This window comes from Pan troglodytes, chromosome 6 (assembly GCF_028858775.2).
Source record: "Pan troglodytes isolate AG18354 chromosome 6, NHGRI_mPanTro3-v2.0_pri, whole genome shotgun sequence".
Classification (NCBI taxonomy): domain Eukaryota; kingdom Metazoa; phylum Chordata; class Mammalia; order Primates; family Hominidae; genus Pan; species Pan troglodytes.
In genome coordinates this window covers 36,393,138-36,412,232 of record NC_072404.2, presented here as the reverse complement: position 1 = coordinate 36,412,232, position 19,095 = coordinate 36,393,138, and the positions used below count along the sequence as shown (strand labels likewise).

At 40.3% G+C, this 19,095-nt stretch overlaps 1 protein-coding gene across 3 annotated transcripts in view; it reads right to left on the bottom strand.

Moving 5' to 3' along the window:
• Positions 1–8,645: 8,645 nt before the first annotated feature.
• The window catches only part of GARS1 (glycyl-tRNA synthetase 1), a 39,403-nt gene continuing 28,953 nt past the window's right edge, over positions 8,646–19,095 (bottom strand). For 2 of the 3 annotated variants that reach the window (XM_054677507.2, XM_054677508.2), the window contains exons 13-17: positions 16,566–16,651; positions 14,022–14,131; positions 11,157–11,250; positions 10,261–10,451; positions 8,646–8,946 (exon numbers count right to left, since the gene is read on the bottom strand). In XM_054677507.2, the coding sequence (XP_054533482.1) occupies positions 8,821–8,946; positions 10,261–10,451; positions 11,157–11,250; positions 14,022–14,131; positions 16,566–16,651 (607 nt within the window). In that variant the 3' untranslated portion in view covers positions 8,646–8,820. 3 annotated transcript variants of the gene reach the window in all.

The window sequence follows — 19,095 nt, the reverse complement described above, 5'->3', positions numbered from 1 at the left end:
TGCGAGCCGAAGCAGGGCGAGGCATTGCCTCACTTGGGAAGCGCAAGGGGTCAGGGAGTTCCCTTTCCGAGTCAAAGAAAGGGGTGACGGATGGCACCTGGAAAATCGGGTCACTCCCACCCGAATATTGCGCTTTGCCGACGGGCTTAAAAAAAGGCGCACCACAAGATTATATCCCACACCTGGCTTGGACGGTCCTACACCCACGGAGTCTTGCTGATTGCTAGCACAGCAGTCTGAGATCAAACTGCAAGGCGGCAGCGAGGCTGGGGGAGGGGCGCCCGCCATTGCCCAGGCTTAATTAGGTAAACAAAGCAGCTGGGAAGCTCGAACTGGGTGGAGCCCACCACAGCTCAAGGAGGCCTGCCTGCCTGTGTAGGCTCCACCTCTGGGGGCAGGGCACAAACAAAAAGACAGCAGTAACCTCTGCAGACTTAAATGTCCCTGTCTGACAGCTTTGAAGAGAGCAGTGGTTCTCCCAGCACACAGCTGGAGATCTGAGAACGGGCAGACTGCCTCCTCAAGTGGGTCCCTGACCCCTGACCCCCGAGCAGCCTAACTGGGAGGCACCCCCCAGCAGGGGCACACTGACACCTCACACGGCAGGGTATTCCAACAGACCTGCAGCTGAGGGTCCTGTCTGTTAGAAGGAAAACTAACAAACAGAAAGGACATCCACACCAAAAACCCATCTGTACATCACCATCATCAAAGACCAAAAGTAGATAAAACCACAAAGATGGGGAAAAAACAGAACAGAAAAACTGGAAACTCTCAAAAGCAGAGCGCCTCTCCTCCTCTAAAGGAACGCAGTTCCTCACCAGCAACTGAACAAAGCTGGATGGAGAATGACTTTGACGAGCTGAGAGAAGAAGGCTTCAGACGATCAAATTACTCTGAGCTACGGGAGGACATTCAAACCAAAGGCAAAGAAGTTGAAAACTTTGAAAAAAATTTAGAAGAATGTATAACTAGAATAACCAATACAGAGAAGTGCTTAAAGGAGCTGATGGAGCTGAAAACCAAGGCTCGAGAACTATGTGAAGAATGCAGAAGCCTCAGGAGCCGATGAGATCAACTGGAAGAAAGGGTATCAGCGATGGAAGATGAAATGAATGAAATGAAGCGAGAAGGGAAGTTTAGAGAAAAAAGAATAAAAAGAAACGAGCAAAGCCTCCAAGAAATATGGGACTATGTGAAAAGACCAAATCTACGTCTGATTGGTGTACCTGAAAGTGATGGGGAGAATGGAACCAAGTTGGAAAACACTCTGCAGGATATTATCCAGGAGAACTTCCCCAATCTAGCAAGGCAGGCCAACGTTCAGATTCAGGAAATACAGAGAACGCCACAAAGATACTCCTCGAGAAGAGCAACTCCAAGACACATAATTGTCAGATTCACCAAAGTTGAAATGAAGGAAAAAATGTTAAGGGCAGCCAGAGAGAAAGGTTGGGTTACCCTCAAAGGGAAGCCCATCAGACTAACAGCGGATCTCTCGGCAGAAACCCTACAAGCCAGAAGAGAGTGGGGGCCAATATTCAACATTTTTAAAGAAAAGAATTTTCAACCCAGAATTTCATATCCAGCCAAACTAAGCTTCATAAGCGAAGGAGAAATAAAATACTTTACAGACAAGCAAATGCTGAGAGATTTTGTCACCACCAGGCCTGCCCTTAAAGAGCTCCTGAAGGAAGCGCTAAACATGGAAAGGAACGACCGGTACCAGCCTCTGCAAAATCATGCCAAAATGTAAAGACCATCAAGACTAGGAAGAAACTGCATCAACTAACGAGCAAAATAACCAGCTAACATCATAATGACAGGATCAAATTCACACATAACAATATTAACTTTAAATGTAAATGGGCTAAATGCTCCAATTAAAAGACACAGACTGGCAAATTGGATAAAGAGTCAACACCCATCAGTGTGCTGTATTCAGGAAACCCATCTCACGTGCAGAGACACACATAGGCTCAAAATAAAAGGATGGAGGAAGATCTACCAAGCAAATGGAAAACAAAAAAAGGTAGGGGTTGCAATCCTAGTCTCTGATAAAACAGACTTTAAACCAACAAAGATCAAAAGAGACAAACAAGGCCATTACATAATGGTAAAGGGATCAATTCAACAAGAAGAGCTAACTATCCTAAATATATATGCACCCAACACAGGAGCACCCAGATTCATAAAGCAAGTCCTGAGTGACCTACAAAGAGACTAAGACTCCCACACATTAATAATGGGAGACTTTAACACCCCACTGTCAACATTAGACAGATCAACGAGACAGAAAGTCAACAAGGATACCCAGGAATTGAACTCAGCTCTGCACCAAGCAGACCTAATAGACATCTACAGAACTCTCCACCCCAAATCAACAGAATATACATTTTTTTCAGCACCACACCACGCCTATTCCAAAATTGACCACATACTTGGAAGTAAAGCTCTCCTCAGCAAATGTAAAAGAACAGAAATTATAACAAACTATCTCTCAGACCACAGTGCAATCAAACTAGAACTCAGGATTAAGAATCTCACTCAAAACCGCTCAACTGCATGGAAACTGTACAACCTGCTCCTGAATGACTACTGGGTACATAACGAAATGAAGGCAGAAATAAAGATGTTCTTTGAAACCAATGAGAACAAAGACACAACATACCAGAATCTCTGGGACGCATTCAAAGCAGTGTGTAGAGGGAAATTTATAGCACTAAATGCCCACAAGAGAAAGCAGGAAAGATCCAAAATTGACACCCTAACATCACAATTAAAAGAACTAGAAAAGCAAGAGCAAACACATTCAAAAGCTAGCAGAAGGCAAGAAATAACTAAAATCAGAGCAGAACTGAAGGAAATAGAGACACAAAAAACCCTTCAAAAAATTAATGAATCCAGGAGCTGGTTTTTTGAAAGGATCAACAAAATTGATAGACCGCTAGCAAGACTAATAAAGAAAAAAAGAGAAGAATCTAATAGACGCAATAAAAAATGATAAAGGGGATATCACCACCGATCCCACAGAAATACAAACTACCATCAGAGAATAGTACAAACACCTCTATACAAATAAACTAGAAAATCTAGAAGAAATGGATAAATTCCTCGACACATACACTCTCCCAAGACTAAACCAGGAAGAAGTTGAATCTCTGAATAGACCAATAACAGGATCTGAAATTGTGGCAATAATCAATAGCTTACCAACCAAAAAGAGTCCAGGACCAGATGGATTCACAGCTGAATTCTACCAGAGGTACAAGGAGGAACTGGTACCATTCCTTCTGAAACTATTCCAATCAACAGAAAAAGAGGGAATCCTCCCTAACTCATTTTATGAGGCCAGCATCATTCTGATACCAAAGCCAGGCAGAGACACAACCAAAAAAGAGAATTTTAGACCAATATCCTTGATGAACATTGATGCAAAAATCCTCAATAAAATACTGGCAGACCGAATCCAGCAGCACATCAAAAAGCATATCCACCATGATCAAGTGGGCTTCATCCCTGGGATGCAAGGCTGGTTCAATATACGCAAATCAATAAATGTAATCCAGCATATAAACAGAGCCAAAGACAAAAACCACATGATTATCTCAATAGATGCAGAAAAGGCCTTTGACAAAATTCAACAACCCTTCATGCTAAAAACTCTCAATAAATTAGTATTGATGGGACGTATTTCAAAATAATAAGAGCTATCTATGACAAACCCACAGCCAATATCATACTGAATGGGCAAAAACTGGAAGCATTCCCTTTGAAAACTGGCACAAGACAGGGATGCCCTCTCTCATCACTCCTATTCAACATAGTGTTGGAAGTTCTGGCCAGGGCAATTAGGCAGGAGAAGGAAATACATGGTATTCAATTAGGAAAAGAGGAAGTCAAATTGTCCCTGTTTGCAGATGACATGATTGTATATCTAGAAAACCCCATTGTCTCAGCCCAAAATCTCCTTAAGCTCATAAGCAACTTCAGCAAAGTCTCAGGATACAAAATCAATGTACAAAAATCACAAGCATTCTTATACACCAACAGCAGACAAACAGAGAGCCAAATCATGAGTGAACTCCCATTCACAATTGCTTCAAAGAGAATAAAATACCTAGGAATCCAACTTACAAGGGATGTGAAGGACCTCTTCAAGGAGAACTACAAACCACTGCTCAAGGAAATAAAAGAGGATACAAACAAATGGAAGAACATTCCATGCTCATGGGTAGGAAGAATCAATATCGTGAAAATGGCCATACTGCCCAAGGTAATTTACAGATTCAATGCCATCCCCATCAAGCTACCAATGACTTTCTTCACAGAATTGGAAAAAACTACTTTAAAGTTCATATGGAACCAAAAAAGAGCCCGCATCGCCAAGTCAATCCTAAGCCAAAAGAACAAAGCTGGAGGCATCACACTACCTGACTTCAAACTATACTACAAGGCTACAGTAACCAAAACAGCATGGTACTGGTACCAAAACAGAGATATAGATCAATGGAACAGAACAGAGCCCTCAGAAATAACGCCGCATATCTACAACTATCTGATCTTTGACAAACCTGAGAAAAACAAGCAATGGGGAAAGGATTCCCTATTTAATAAATGGTGCTGGGAAAACTGGCTAGCCATATGTAGAAAGCTGAAACTGGATCCCTTCCTTACACCTTATACAAAAATCAATTCAAGATGGATTAAAGACTTAAAAGTTAGACCTAAAACCATAAAAACCCTAGAAGAAAACCTAGGCATTACCATTCAGGACATAGGCATGGGCAAGGACTTCATGTCTAAAACACCAAAAGCAATGGCAACAAAAGACAAAATTGACAAATGGGATCTAATTAAACTAAAGAGCTTCTGCACAGCAAAAGAAACTACCATCAGAGTGAACAGGCAACCTACAAAATGGGAGAAAATTTTCGCAACCTACTCATCTGACAAAGGGCTAATATCCAGAATCTACAATGAACTCAAACAAATTTACAAGAAAAAAACAAACAACCCCATCAAAAAGTGGGCGAAGGACATGAACAGACACTTCTCAAAAGAAGACATTTATGCAGCCAAAAAACACATGAAAAAATGCTCATGATCACTGGCCATCAGAGAAATGCAAATCAAAACCACAATGAGATACCATCTCACACCAGTTAGAATGGCAATCATGAAAAAGTCAGGAAACAACAGGTGCTGGAGAGGATGTGGAGAAATAGGAACACTTTTACACTGTTGGTGGGACTGTAAACTAGTTCAACCATTGTGGAAGTCAGTGTGGCGATTCCTCAGGGATCTAGAACTGGAAATACCATTTGACCCAGCCATCCCATTACTGGGTATATACCCAAAGGACTATAAATCATGCTGCTATAAAGACACATGCACACGTATGTTTATTGCGGCATTATTCACAATAGCAAAGACTTGGAACCAACCCAAATGTCCAACAATGATAGACTGGATTAAGAAAATGTGGCACATATACACCATGGAATACTATGCAGCCATAAAAAATGATGAGTTCATGTCCTTTGTAGGGACATGGATGAAATTGGAAAACATCATTCTCAGTAAACTATTGCAAGAACAAAAAACCAAACACCGCATATTCTCACTCATAGGTGGGAATTGAACAATGAGAACACATGGACACAGGAAGGGGAATATCACACTGGGGACTGTTGTGGGGTGGGGGGAGGGGGGAGGGGGGAGGGATAGCATTGGGAGATATACCTAATGCTAGATGACGAGTTAGTGGGTGCAGTGCACCAGCATGGCACATGTATACATATGTAACTAACCTGCACAATGTGCACATGTACCCTAAAACTTAAAGTATAATAAAAAAAAAAAAGAAAAAAAAATTTCAGGAAAAAAGCATGAGAGTTATTATAAAGGTGTTAATTTCCTCATATACATAATAAATGAATACCGTGATTCTATATATTTTCCCTGATGGCTAATCTAAAAAGATTAAATTCTTAAATAATAGTTAAAAGCAGAAAAATAGAAAATATCTAATTGTATGTTTTTGTATTAGATGCTGATCATACTTTAATTCTATAATTCAAAATAGTATCACCCCATTTCTAAAATGACACTCTGTAAAATAATTTAAAGTGTTAATTATATGAGAAAATTACACATACATGTCTTCTTTAAACTTTTTTAAGTGGCTTTGTTTTCATTAGACTGTATTATTTTTAATCAGTATAGTTTAGTAAAGTTATTTTGAAAATAAAGAATTTTTGTTATCCTTTGTTTTTCTCACGTTTAATGTCAGTCTTCCAAAGAAAAATAAAATTTAGCACTAAGCACAAGAAAAAAAAAAAAAAAGAAGCTGACCTTCCCCCATCATTATTTTTGGGAGAAGTAATAAACAGGAGTAACTTCTCCGAGATACAATGCTATTTATCTCGCTCTTGTTAAGCCCACAGTCCAGTACGTACAGGTATATAAATAATTTAAAAGGCCTCAAAGAGCATTAAGCCAGAAAGACCCATGCTTTAAATACACATTGGGCTTGAACAGAAGAGGTGTGTGCGTATGCATACGCAAACTCGTGGGTAAAGAGTCTCTTCATTTAGAAAACAGCACTTCAACTGCTTGTTCTTAAAATCAAGCAAACATGGTACAGACAGAACCAGAGAGCTCTGCTGCCGGCCCATCTCCCTCACTCAGGTATCACTTTAGAGACCTGCTTTAGAGCAGGTGATCCAGCAGAAATCATGCATTGCTACCCAGGGGAAGGAACAAAAGAGGGCTTGCAGATTCAATATCCAGCCTCTACCTCATGACAAATGTATTTGCCAATGAAAAGGGAAGTGAAGCTTGGTTCCAATCCCTTTCTGATCCAAAGTATTAGGTTGGTGCAAAAGTAATTATGGTTTTTGTCCTTACTTTATTTATTTACTTTTTTGAGATGGAGTCTCGCTCTGTGCCCAGACTGGAGTGCAGTGGCACAATCTCAGCTAACTGAAACCTCCACCTCCCGGGTTCAAGTGATTCTCCTGCCTCAGCCTCCCATGTAGCTGGGAGTACAGGAACGTGCCACCACACCTGGCTGATTTTTGTATTTTTAGTAGACGGGGTTTCACTGTGTTGGCCAGGCTGGTCTCGAACTCCTGACCTCAAATGATCCGCCCGCCTTGGCCTCCCAAAGTGCTGGGATTACAGGCGTGAGCCACCGCGTCCAGCCTGTCATTACTTTTAATGGCAAAAACCGCAACTACTTTGGCACCAACCTGATGATAGGTAACTCTCACTATGTATTTAATGTATCTTTCCCTATTAATGAGCTTAAACCAATGTCTGAGGCTGTGGTGACTGTTTGACTATGGAGGTACCTGCTGTAAAAGCAGCAAATAAATGCAAAGTTAGGGCAGCCCCCTGCCAATGTAAAGCTGCTAGAACATATGCCCAGTTACAAGCTATATTATATGGAATTCGAAGTGAGAGAAATCCCTAGAAAATGAAAACTCAGTTTATTTAAAATCTGGCTCCTAATTTAATAATGAATACTCATAAAAGCAGAGACGGAAGAGAAATATGCTTCAGTATAAGGCTTTCCTCCCAAAGAGGTTTGTTCAAAAAAGAAGTCTATTCAAAAATTCGAGACTCATCCAAAGACTATTTATGGAAGACCTACTATGTACAGCACTGCGGTAGGCACCACTGGAGATGAGATATAAATGAGGGAAATCCCTGGGAGATTCCTACTTTACATCTAAGAAATGACAACTTCAATTGTTCTTCATACTAGAAACAAAAGGGCACACTGGAGATCACCACTCCTCTATCCAATACTGCGGGGGAGGAAGTGGGCACACTAGATAAGGTCATAGCTCTGCAAATAAACAGCTGCTCAAATTCACACAACCTGGAATTTTGCCTTACAAATAAGCATAGTGTTCTGAGTTTTCTATTCAAAAACATAAAAGAAGTAAAGTACCTTAAAACCTGAGCCAAAAACTGCTAGGCTAGAATCAAGACACTGCGATGGTCAGGAATTGCTAAATCAGACGAGACAGATGGGTTCCCCTAGCATCAGGAGCTTAATGATTTCCAGGCTACCAGTGGAGCTGAGTGCAAGCATGCCTTAAGATAGAAGGCAAATATGGCAAGGCCCTCCCCTCCTGGAGAATCTGCAAACAGTGGGGTTAGCAGCCCTAAAGCACCACTCCTGCCACCCCATCCTCACCTCAGGCTTTTCCAGAAGTCATTTCACCTGCTTGGAGACTGCTGTCACAGTACCTGCACACTGCGTCATTTTCTCAGAATAAGATAAAGAATAGAAAAGGTAAATCAATAGACAGAAAGTAGAGGAGTGGTTGCCTGGGCTGAGGTTAGAATGGGAGTGAGGTAAATGAGCATGAGACTTATTTTGGAGTGATTAAAATGTTCTAAAATTGGTTTGTGGTGGTGGTTGCACAACTCTGTAAATATACTAAACATCATTGAACTGTACACTTAAGACAGGCTATTTTTATGGTATGTAAATTATACCCCAATAAAGCTGTTAATTTTTTAAAAAGTGTTAACTGTGTTTAACATTAAGCCATGAGCATGTCTACCCAAACGTGGGAGAAACAGCCTTGCTGAAAATGTAAAAACACAAGCAAATAGATCACAAGTTTGTTCAGGATTCCTTCAACTTTAATTGTGGGGGTAAAATCAGGCAGCCACTGAAGATAAAATACGGTCCCTGGGAGTAATCACAATGCTGTTTTCTTTTGTAAAGTGGACATAAGAGTTTTTTTTTTTTTTTTTTTTATTAGCGCAAGTGGTCAAAAGTTGTCAAAATTGTCCTCATTCCTCGATTGTCTCTTTTTTACCAGTCTCTTGCCCTTCAAACAGAGGATACCTGGCCTCCACATCAGCCCATGTGATGTTGCCATTGGCTAGGTCTCGGACTATGCTGGGCAGCTCAGAGATCTAGAGACAAGGAAAGAGAAGCCAAGTATCAACCAACTTGTTCAGATTTTTAAGAAGATTCATCCTGAACTCAGGAAACCTTACACAGAGCCAAACAATGTCATGCCAGGCATGGGTTCATGCTCTTCTAGCCCAAAACGCCCACCAGTTCCCCCAGACAACTCAATTCTGCCACAAAGCCTTTCCTAACTTTTCTAAATCTCCATGTCCCTTGAAGTTACTTCATGTGTATTAAATTTAACTATTAGAACAAACAGGACTCAGTCAAGTAACTCGTGTGAGGGAATTACATAAGACTGGCAAACTGGAGAGCTCTGACCAAGGCTACTGTTCCTCAGCCAAAACCAAACACTGGCTGCCACACAGCAATGGTTCTCAAACTTGAGTGCACGTCAGAATCATCTGGAGGTCTTGCTAAAACTAAAAAAGTTCTGCCTGCCCCCTCTGCCTCTCCACCCCCAGTTTATGATGCAGTAGGTCTGGGGTGGAGGTTTTGCTTATCTCATACATTTCCAGGGGATACTGATGCTGCTGGTCTAGGGACCACACTTTTGAGAACCACACCCAGATGGGGACACAGCTCCAGAGTAGCCAGATGGTCTCTAAAAAGTCAAGCTAGAAATTCACGACTTCTGGATTAGACTATAAACTCCTTCAGAAAAAAAAGCAGTCTTTTGCTTCTGTTTTCCCTATTACTTCTGTATCAAGCTAAGCACAGAACAGGCACTTGATGTATGTGCTCAAAGGTGATAAATTAGGCAGGCAGATGTCAATTAAAGCAGCTACTCTTTCCTTTCCCTTATCACTCATCCTTCCCCTTACCACTCATCCTTCCCCTTCTGTGCTTCTACCATCTCCATTACTGCCTTCCTATTGACCAAAACTACTGAAACATGATTCACTGTTTTGAATATATGAACACAGAAAAGCTTATACATACACATGTATACGTGTCTGTAAAAATAAAACATTAAAATGTCTAACCCACCAAAGCCTACCAATAAAACTATGGCAACAAATTCTTAGGATCATATTTCTCTTGCCCAATAAACAAACAAGTATAAAAGCAAACTGCTGGAGAATAAGCCTGGAGCAACACAAATGTTTATAAAATATTAGAGAAGTGCTAATGGATATTTTCATAATTAAACCAGGGGGACTTGAGAATCTGGGCTCTGTCTGATACAAGCCGTTCATTAAAATTAAAAAGAAAAAAAAAGGAAAGGGAGCATAAACACATCAAAATCCAACACAAATCAGTAAGAAGTAGTACACATTTCTAAGGCTAAAAATGCCAAAGAGAAGGCCAGATACCTCTGCTCTTATCTGCCGCATTGAGTCACGGTCCCTCAGAGTTGCAGTGTGGGGGGTCTTGTTCACTGTGTCAAAGTCAATGGTGACACCAAAAGCCACGCCAATCTCATCAGTCCTGGCATAGCGCCTTCCGATTGACCCAGAGGAATCGTCTACTTTGTGAGATACTCCATGCCTGGTCAGGGCTTCCGCTATCCAAAATAAACAAAGTAAATTAAAAATAAAACAATGGAGTTAAGCCCAGTGTTATCTAACTACTGTCTTACAAGCTCAGGAGACTTATAAATGGGACCAAGACAAGAAAGCAACAAGTTGAGTTGCAAGAGAAAGAAATATCCCTAAAGTTTAATAAATCCCTTGCGGGAATCCAAATCTTCACTCATACCTCCATTTGATACAGCTATAGGGGGAACAAATATGGGACCAAGAGCCAAGGCCAGAAGGTGAGTCCTGACTCCACCACCTCTATTTTTATGGCTCTAAGCAGGTCAATGGACTCTCCCCATTTCCCAACTCTGAAATAAGTGGATGTGCCAGATGACCACCAGGATTCCTTTCAGGGCTGTGGATTCTGTGGCTGTAGATCCATTATGGTTGCTACACTCCACTCAGGTTCCCTCGATGAACTTGGCACCAAGGTCAGTATGAGAAGTAAATAATTTTTAAATCTGACTCTTGGGTCCTACCTTGACTCACTCAAATGCCAGAATAAAACATCTGAGCAAGCATATCCTCTCTCTTAGAAATAAGAGTACAGGCTAAAATCATGTACTCTTTATAAAATCATTTATATTCTTTATTCAGTCTATATTTTTATTGAAATAAATGATACATTTCCTAAAATTCAGTCTCCCTGATGGTGTTCCCATGGAGTTTACCCAATTGAATTTGCTTACATAATTCCTTGACAAATGGCATGAACTCCTGGTTTTGGCTCAGTGGGAGGACGGAACATTTGAATGGAGCGACTACAGCAGGGAAACTGAAGAACTGGATGGTTTAAAAAGAAAAAAATCCAAATATGTTAATTTGTAAATATCTAAATGCTAATATCCCAAACCAAAAGAGGTTAATATTCAGCAAGTGTTCAAGCATAACGTCATTATCAAAATGCCAGAAAACATGACATGAAAAGCAGTATGGCAAAAGAGAAGCAGAACCAGCATCAGAAACACCTGGTTTCAGCTCCGAATTTAGGCCAAGTCATGAACTCTTTCTGAACCTTAGTTTCTCCACCTAAAAAGCAGGTCTCTACCACCTGCTCTGCTTGCTTCACAAGCCCGTTACTAAAAAAGTCAAATGATGTGAAAGCATTCTGAAAGCTACTGTATATAAAAGACGGTAATTTTTTGGTTCCACATAAAAGACTTTCTGTGGAGACTACCTAAATATTCAAACAAGTGGCAGTGACCCAAACCAAAGCCCATTCTGTCTTTTAAGAGAAAAACCTATGAACCTTAGTGACCAAGTGAAACAGAAAAGTTTAATTAGCTCACAAACATATGTCCAAATGAAATAGTACAAAACAAAAAAAGATGTTCCATATACGTACACTAAAAAGTACAGCCTTCTTAAACTGCCCTGAAATAGTTTCTGAGTAACTCAGAAATCAAAGAAAGCAAAAATAAGGCTGGACACAGTGGCTCATGCCTGTAATCCCAGCACTTTGGGAGGCTGAGGCAGAAGAATTGCTTGACCCCAGGAATTCAAGACCAGCCAGGGCAACATGGCAAGACCCCATCTCTACAAAAACTAAAAAATTAGCTGGGCATTGTGAGGCGCACCTGTGGTCCCAGCTACTTGGGAGGCTGAAGCAGGAGGATTGCTTGAGCCCAGAAGTTTGAGGCTGTAGTCAGCTGAGACTGTGCCACTGCACTCCAGCTGAGCAACAAAGCGAGACCAAAAAAAAAAAAAAAAAAAAAAAAAAAAGGCGAAAATATTCTGTGGAAGGCAAACCAATCAACCACTTTAGGTTGGAAATGGTTCGGCAGTTCTTAATACTTGTACAAAAGGTTCACTTGAAGGCAAAAACACAGAATAAATTTGTCCCATAAAAATAATGAATGACACAGGTTCCAGTTTAGCCTCTCACCCAAAGTTCAATTAACCTTTATTGCCAAGCAATGAATATCCCACTCTAAGTAAGGCCTGTATTCCACCAATATGGCTGCTCACATCACAGAAGGTTCAGAATTCTATTCCCTTCCTCCATCTTGTGATATTTCTATTTAAGAGAGTAATAGGGACCCGCCTTTATAGAAAAATAATTTTTAAAATTTCACTAGCAATGTTTTTATACCAAATTTATAGGCAAATGGATTGAGGAACTAGGTGCTAATAATTTAGAAACATTTTTGGCTTCCCACAGCCTAATCAAATTTCTCTTCATGATGGGAATTCATGCAATTCATAAAACACTGTGACTAATTTATTCTTGTTTAGCCCTTACGAAATTTCTATTAAAGCTCTAGTTATATTAATATTGCTAGATTCAAAGGAACAGCTAAAAGATTTTCTAAAACCTTTTTATTAGAAAAATAAGCAGACAAAGCTTGAAGCAGACTTGACATCTAAAAAGAACACATGCAGTTATGTTTGTCATCATTTCTCAAAAAGAACCAAGCCTTATGTTTGCGCACCTGGGGCCTAGCCCAGGTTCTTACAATCTGTTGAATGAATAGGGCTGCTCCTTCAAGGTTGGGAAATGAAGATGCAACTTTAGGGCAGAGAGTACCATACTAACTTTATTAGCTATGTATTACAATAGTGTGTCAGACTAAAGTACTGGTGCCGAGAACTCACTAGTTCATTCTTCGAGGTTAAATGTCCTAGAAAGAACCACAGGGTTGATGTCTAACATTACGTACACTCAAGCTTTAGAATGGCCAAGTGGATGACGCTGTTTCTTTCAATTAACCTGACATATACAACCTCTCCTTTCTAGCCATTCTTCTGCTTGGCTTTCCTAGTAATCTGCCCAGGAGTGTAACTTCTGCAGGCAGAGGTGAGGTAAAAATGGTGAAGTAAGGCAAGGAGATAAAGAGGAAGAAGGCAAGGAGCAGTGATTCAGAAGCATCAGACCGAAAAGAAAATTTGTGGGAGCTGATGAAGACTTCTTATAAACTTCTATCTTCAGCAATACTTGAATGCTAGGAAAGGCTATACCCCAGACAACTATTATCCCATTTATGATCTGTCAAGCTTTCACAGTGAAATCACCCAGGATTCTTATTTTTTTAAAAAAACCCCCAGATCCCTGGGTCTCAGACCTAGTGAATCAGCATCTCCGGAGTAGAACCTAGGAATTCACATCTTTACCCCAAAAGTACCCCAGACAAGTTCATGCAGTTTGAGAGGGTTCCCTTTGATACTTTACCAGAGTACAGATACAGCTTAGTGGTCTGGCTAAATTCTATGAGTTATCTCGTCCTTCCCAATTTTCTGAAACACAGCATATCCAGAAAGTACCATTCCTTCCATTGACATAATATAGATTGTTCCCCAAAGTAATAGGTTCAGTCTAAGAATAGAGAGCACCAGGCAACTAAAACAATAGCTTCTAGAATAACCTAAAGCTCAAATAAGATAACACAGGAAACTGGTTTGTCTATACACACTTAAGCAAAGATGAGTGTTAATAGCACTAGATTATAGTAATAACTAATTGACCATTCTAGAGTCTTATTAATGTACTTCACAATGTAATTCAGAAAATTTTTATTTTCTGACACTATAACAGCACACTGTACACGACAACTTACTGTTCTCTGTTCATCTCCTTCTCGTACATGGAATGTATGTTCAAATACCGTATACATGATCCTACCCAGGCCGAAGGAAGGTTCAATTACATTTGGAACAACTTCTTCCACTGCAAAAGAGATAGAAATTCAATAACATTCTCTCAAATACCACATAATGCATTTTAGATTCTCTCTAAACAATTCACCAGCTGCGGTGGCTCACACCTGTAATCCCAGCATTTTGGGAGGCTGAGGTAGGTGGATCATCTGAGGTCAGGAGTTCGAGACCAGCCTGGCCAACATGGTGAAACCCCGTCTCTACTAAAAATACAAAAATTAACTGGGTGTGGTGGCAGGTGCGTGTAATCCCAGCTACTCGGGAGGCTGAGGCAGGAGAATTGCTTGAACCCAGGAGGCGGAGGTTGCAGTGAGCCAAGATCGTGCCATTGTACTCCAGCCTGGAAGACAAGGGCAAGACTTCATCTCAAAAAAAAAAAAAAAAAAAAAGAAAGAAAAGAAAAAAATTCTTAGCACTAAAAATATCTCTATTCTAGATGGATTTTTATCTCTGTATATCAGAACAAAGAAACTAGAACATACCTAAAAACTATTTGCTGATAGGAAACATGCCTTTGAAGAGAAAGCTGGAGTGAAAAAACCTTTCACCAAATTCTGTTTATACTGTGTAAAAATGAAACCTGAGGTACTAGAATATTCCCTCACCAGTCGGCAAACTACGAATAGCAGCAGCTACACTTTATCTCTACTACCTGCCTCGGCTACCCAGAAAGCATAAAAAATCTAAGGCTTTTAATAAGATTTTGCTAGAATTTAAAATCTAACACAGCTGGCAAAATTCACAAAAACAATTCCTACACGCAAAAAGTATTACATGGTTTGTATTTGTTTAACTTTTTAGCTTGTTATCTTGATAAGAACTTGTTCAGAACCAAATTACTGGCATTGTATCACCAAGGTTCTGGGGTCAGGACGCCCTTAGGGGAGAGTTTGCTCAAAGAACAGCACTCCATCAAAGACATCTTACAGGGGCTCACAGCTCTTCCTGTGGGTAAGACAACACCCGTGGTATACAAAGGAAATATACTGATAATTATTACTTATTATGTGGAAAGGAAGAAGCACTGCTAAGCAATGTCCAGGTCTAAGATAACTGGTCATAACTTTGGAAGAGTTTATGTTTTTTGGGAAATGAGATCATTGGTACCAAAACTCACACACATACGGGAAAAGAGAGCCTGTCTGTCTATGATAAAGAGTTAATACTTTAGAAACATGATCAAGGCATTTTCCTCCCATCTTTCTGTGGTATCTGAGTAATGGTGATGTGCAGCTCTGAACCAGCTGCCAGGATCATGGCTATAAAGCCCCAGAGTATGATGGAAAAGCCCCAGAGTGTGATGGAGAAGCCCCCGCTTACTCCTAACATTGCTCACTGAAGCCTGGCTACAAGACAAGCCAAGAACAAAAGGAAAGGTATGCTCACTCTTTCCACTGGCAGTAGCTTCTCAAACACCCACTACTACTCCGTTTCCAGGAATTTCAATTCAGCCACAAATAAACTTCAGCATCCTTCATACGTGCTCCAAATTACTCATTGCCTAATTCACAGAATTTGTTCTACAAAAAAACATCTTCTTAACTTTTAAAAAAGCATGCAACAACATCACTGGTCTAAATTACTTTTTTTTTTTTTTTTTTTTTTTGAGACGGAGTCTTGCACGGTCGCCCAGGCTGGAGTGCAATGGCGTGATCTCAGCTCACTGCAACCTCCACCTCCCGGGTTCAAGGGATTCTCCTGCCTCAGCCTCCCGAGTAGCTGGGATTACACGTGCGCATCTCCATGCCTAGCTAATTTTTGTATTTTTTTTTTTTTTTTTTTGAGACGGAGTCTCGCTCTGTCGCCCAGGCTGGAGTGCAGTGGCGCGATCTCGGCTCACTGCAAGCTCCGCCTCCCGGGTTCACGCCATTCTCCTGCCTCAGCCTCCCGAGTAGCTGGGACTACAGGCGCCCGCTACCACGCCCGGCTAATTTTTTGTATTTTTAGTAGAGATGGGGTTTCACCATGTTGGCCAGGTTGATCTTGAACTCCTGACGTCATGATCTGCCCGCCTCGGCCTCCCAAAGTGCTGGGATTACAGGCGTGAGCCACTGCGCCCGGCCCCTAAATGACTTTTTAACAAGTTATTTTGCCAAAGAAGACAGGGAATGAGGGCCAGGCGTGGTCGCTCATGCCTGTAATCTCAGCACTTTGGGACGCGAAGGCAGGTGGACTGCTTGAGCCTAGGAGTTCAAGATCAGCCTGGGCAACATGGCAAAAACCTCATCTCTACAAAAAATACAAAAATTAGTTGGATATGGTAGCCTGCACCTGTAGTCCCAGCTAATTCGGAGGCTGAGACAGGAGGGAGGAACGCTTGAGCCCGGGAGGCAGAGGTTGTGCCACTGCACTCCAGCCTGGGTGACAGAGCGAGACCCTGTCTCAAACAACAACAAAAGCTTTAAGGAGCAGTGACTTTTTGTTTATTATTTTTACAAATTTACCATATAGTGTTTTCTGGAATCTCTTCACATTGACCATGTCTTTTGTTAACTGAAATGTTTTCCCTTCAGTTTCAATTGTGAATTCCCTACAAAGAAACAAAACACATTTTGTATTAGTTCAAACAGGCACCCCGTGCCTTAATTTAAAGGAATTTTGTAGATTGCTAAATTGTTTTTTATTTTTATAACTTGATCGACTCTCCAGATATATTAAGTGATGTCAAATTTAAATTATTTCATAAGAAACACCAAATTAAGCATTAGTCTAACAATGGCACCAAAAAGTACTCTGAGGAGATACACCAAATTTTGACTAGTTTTATAAAATTCCACAAGTGACTTAATGACAAATTCCTTTGGTTTTGAGATCAAGGTAAAACCAAAAACAACTTTTTGAAAATTCAGTTTTAGAATAATAACAACTTTGTCAGAAATAGGCCTGCTGGTAAAAACACAAGGGTTCTCATTACTGTCCCAACAAATGTACAAATGAACCAGCATGCCATCTTACAGAAGTAATTTTACGATCCAATACCCACACTATTTTCAAAATAAATTTTGACATTTGTGTTGATGAAGATCAGTGTAAAAGAAGTTTCATGTTTCTGTTTCATATGGCAATATAAAATATTATCCCCCTCAAAATCACTGGCTGCCATGTATTTGTGTCCTGAGATATGCCCATTCAGTTTCAGGTTATAAGAATTCATCTTTATAAAGAGCTTCACGTAATACCTGTATTTCAGCTTAGGAGGTATTTCCTCACATTTTGAATATCAATTTGGATTTCTCTTCCCTCCCAAGCAATTCAGTGCTAGGATAGAGAGCCCTCATGTGGTTGTCTCAGAAGCTAGATAGTTGGCATATGTTACAACTGTATTTTGCTAGTTTCCACCTGTGATAATCTCATGCCTCATCTGACTGTTCACTGAATTCTTCCATTTTTACTATTCTGTCTGAAGTCTGTGTGTGCATGCATTCAAGGTTCCATTACATACACAGTGTCACATGCATCCTCTCTGTGAGCACAGTCTAAGTGTATCATAGTTAACAGCTATAAAAGAGTTGCAATTGGGTCAGGCGAGGTGGCTCACACCTGTAATCCCAGCACTTTGGGAGGTCAAGGTAGGTGGATCACCTGAGGTCAGGAGTTCAAGACCAGCCTGGTCAACATGGTGAAACCCCGTCTCTACTAAAAATACAAAAAATTAGCTAGGCGTGGTGGTACACACCTGTAGTCCCAGCTACTTGGGAGGCTGAGGCAGGAGAATTGCTTGAACCTGGGAAGCAGAGGTTGCAGTGAGCTGAGATCGCGCCACTGCACTCCAGCCTAGGTGACAGAGTGAGACTCCATCTCAAAAAAAAGAGTTGTAATTGACAAGGAGACAGCCATTATTTGAGAATAATTAATAAAGCAAACTGTGATAATGATAAGGATATTTAACTAGTAATATAACTTAGTCCATTTTAATGGGATTTGATATTGTTTTAGTATAAATAGATGTTAATTCTGGAAGACCAGAAATGTTTTTAAATTTTTCTGAAACAGGTATCTTCAACTTGCAAGAGTTCATCTTTGTCCCATCTGTTCTTTGTTCCTTTTCCTTTTCTCCCACCTTCTTGTGGAGTATTTTTTCTTATTCTACTTTATCTCCACTATTGGTTTATTAGTTACACCCCTTTTTTGTGCGTGTTTTTTTTCCAGGTGATTGCTCTAGAGTTCATTCTATCCATTTTTTAACTTATCATAGTTTATCTTCAAGTAATATTACACCATTTCACATATAATGTATACACCTCACAAGAGTATATTCCCAATTCTTTGCTCCCACCCTTTGTGCTATTGATAGCATACATTTTACTTCCATGTTATAAATTCCATATTACTTTAAATACTCCATTATCTTTTAAAGAAATTAAGAGATGAGAGAGAAAATGCCATTTCTATTTACCCACATATTTATCATTTCTAGATCTCTCAAGTCCTCTGGGTACATCTAAACTTTCATACTTCTGCCTGAAGAAGTGCCTTTCACAATTCTCATAGTGGAGGTCTGCTGGCAATGCACTCTCAGAGCCCCGGACTGTCTAAAACAGAGGTGTTCAATCTTTTGGCTTCCCTGGGCCACACTAGAAAGAACTGTCTCGGACTGCACATAAAATACACTAACACTAACCACAGCTGATGAGCTAAGAAAAAAAAAAATGCAAAAAAACCTCATAATGTTTTTTGAAAGTTTACGAATTTGTGTTGGGCAGCATCAAAAGCCATCCTGGGCCACATGCAGCCTGCAGGCCGCAGGTTGAACAAGCTTGGTCTTAAAGTACTTCCTCTTCATTTTTGAAAGATATTTTTGCTGGGTGTAGGAATTTTGTCTTAAAGCACTTTAAAAGATTTCATTCCATTATATTGTGATCCGCGCAGTTTTTGATATGAATTCTAATCATTCTTATCTTTGTTTGCTTTTATGTAATGAGTCTTTTTCCCCACTAGCTGCTTTAAAGGTTCTTCTCTTCATCCCTGGTTTTT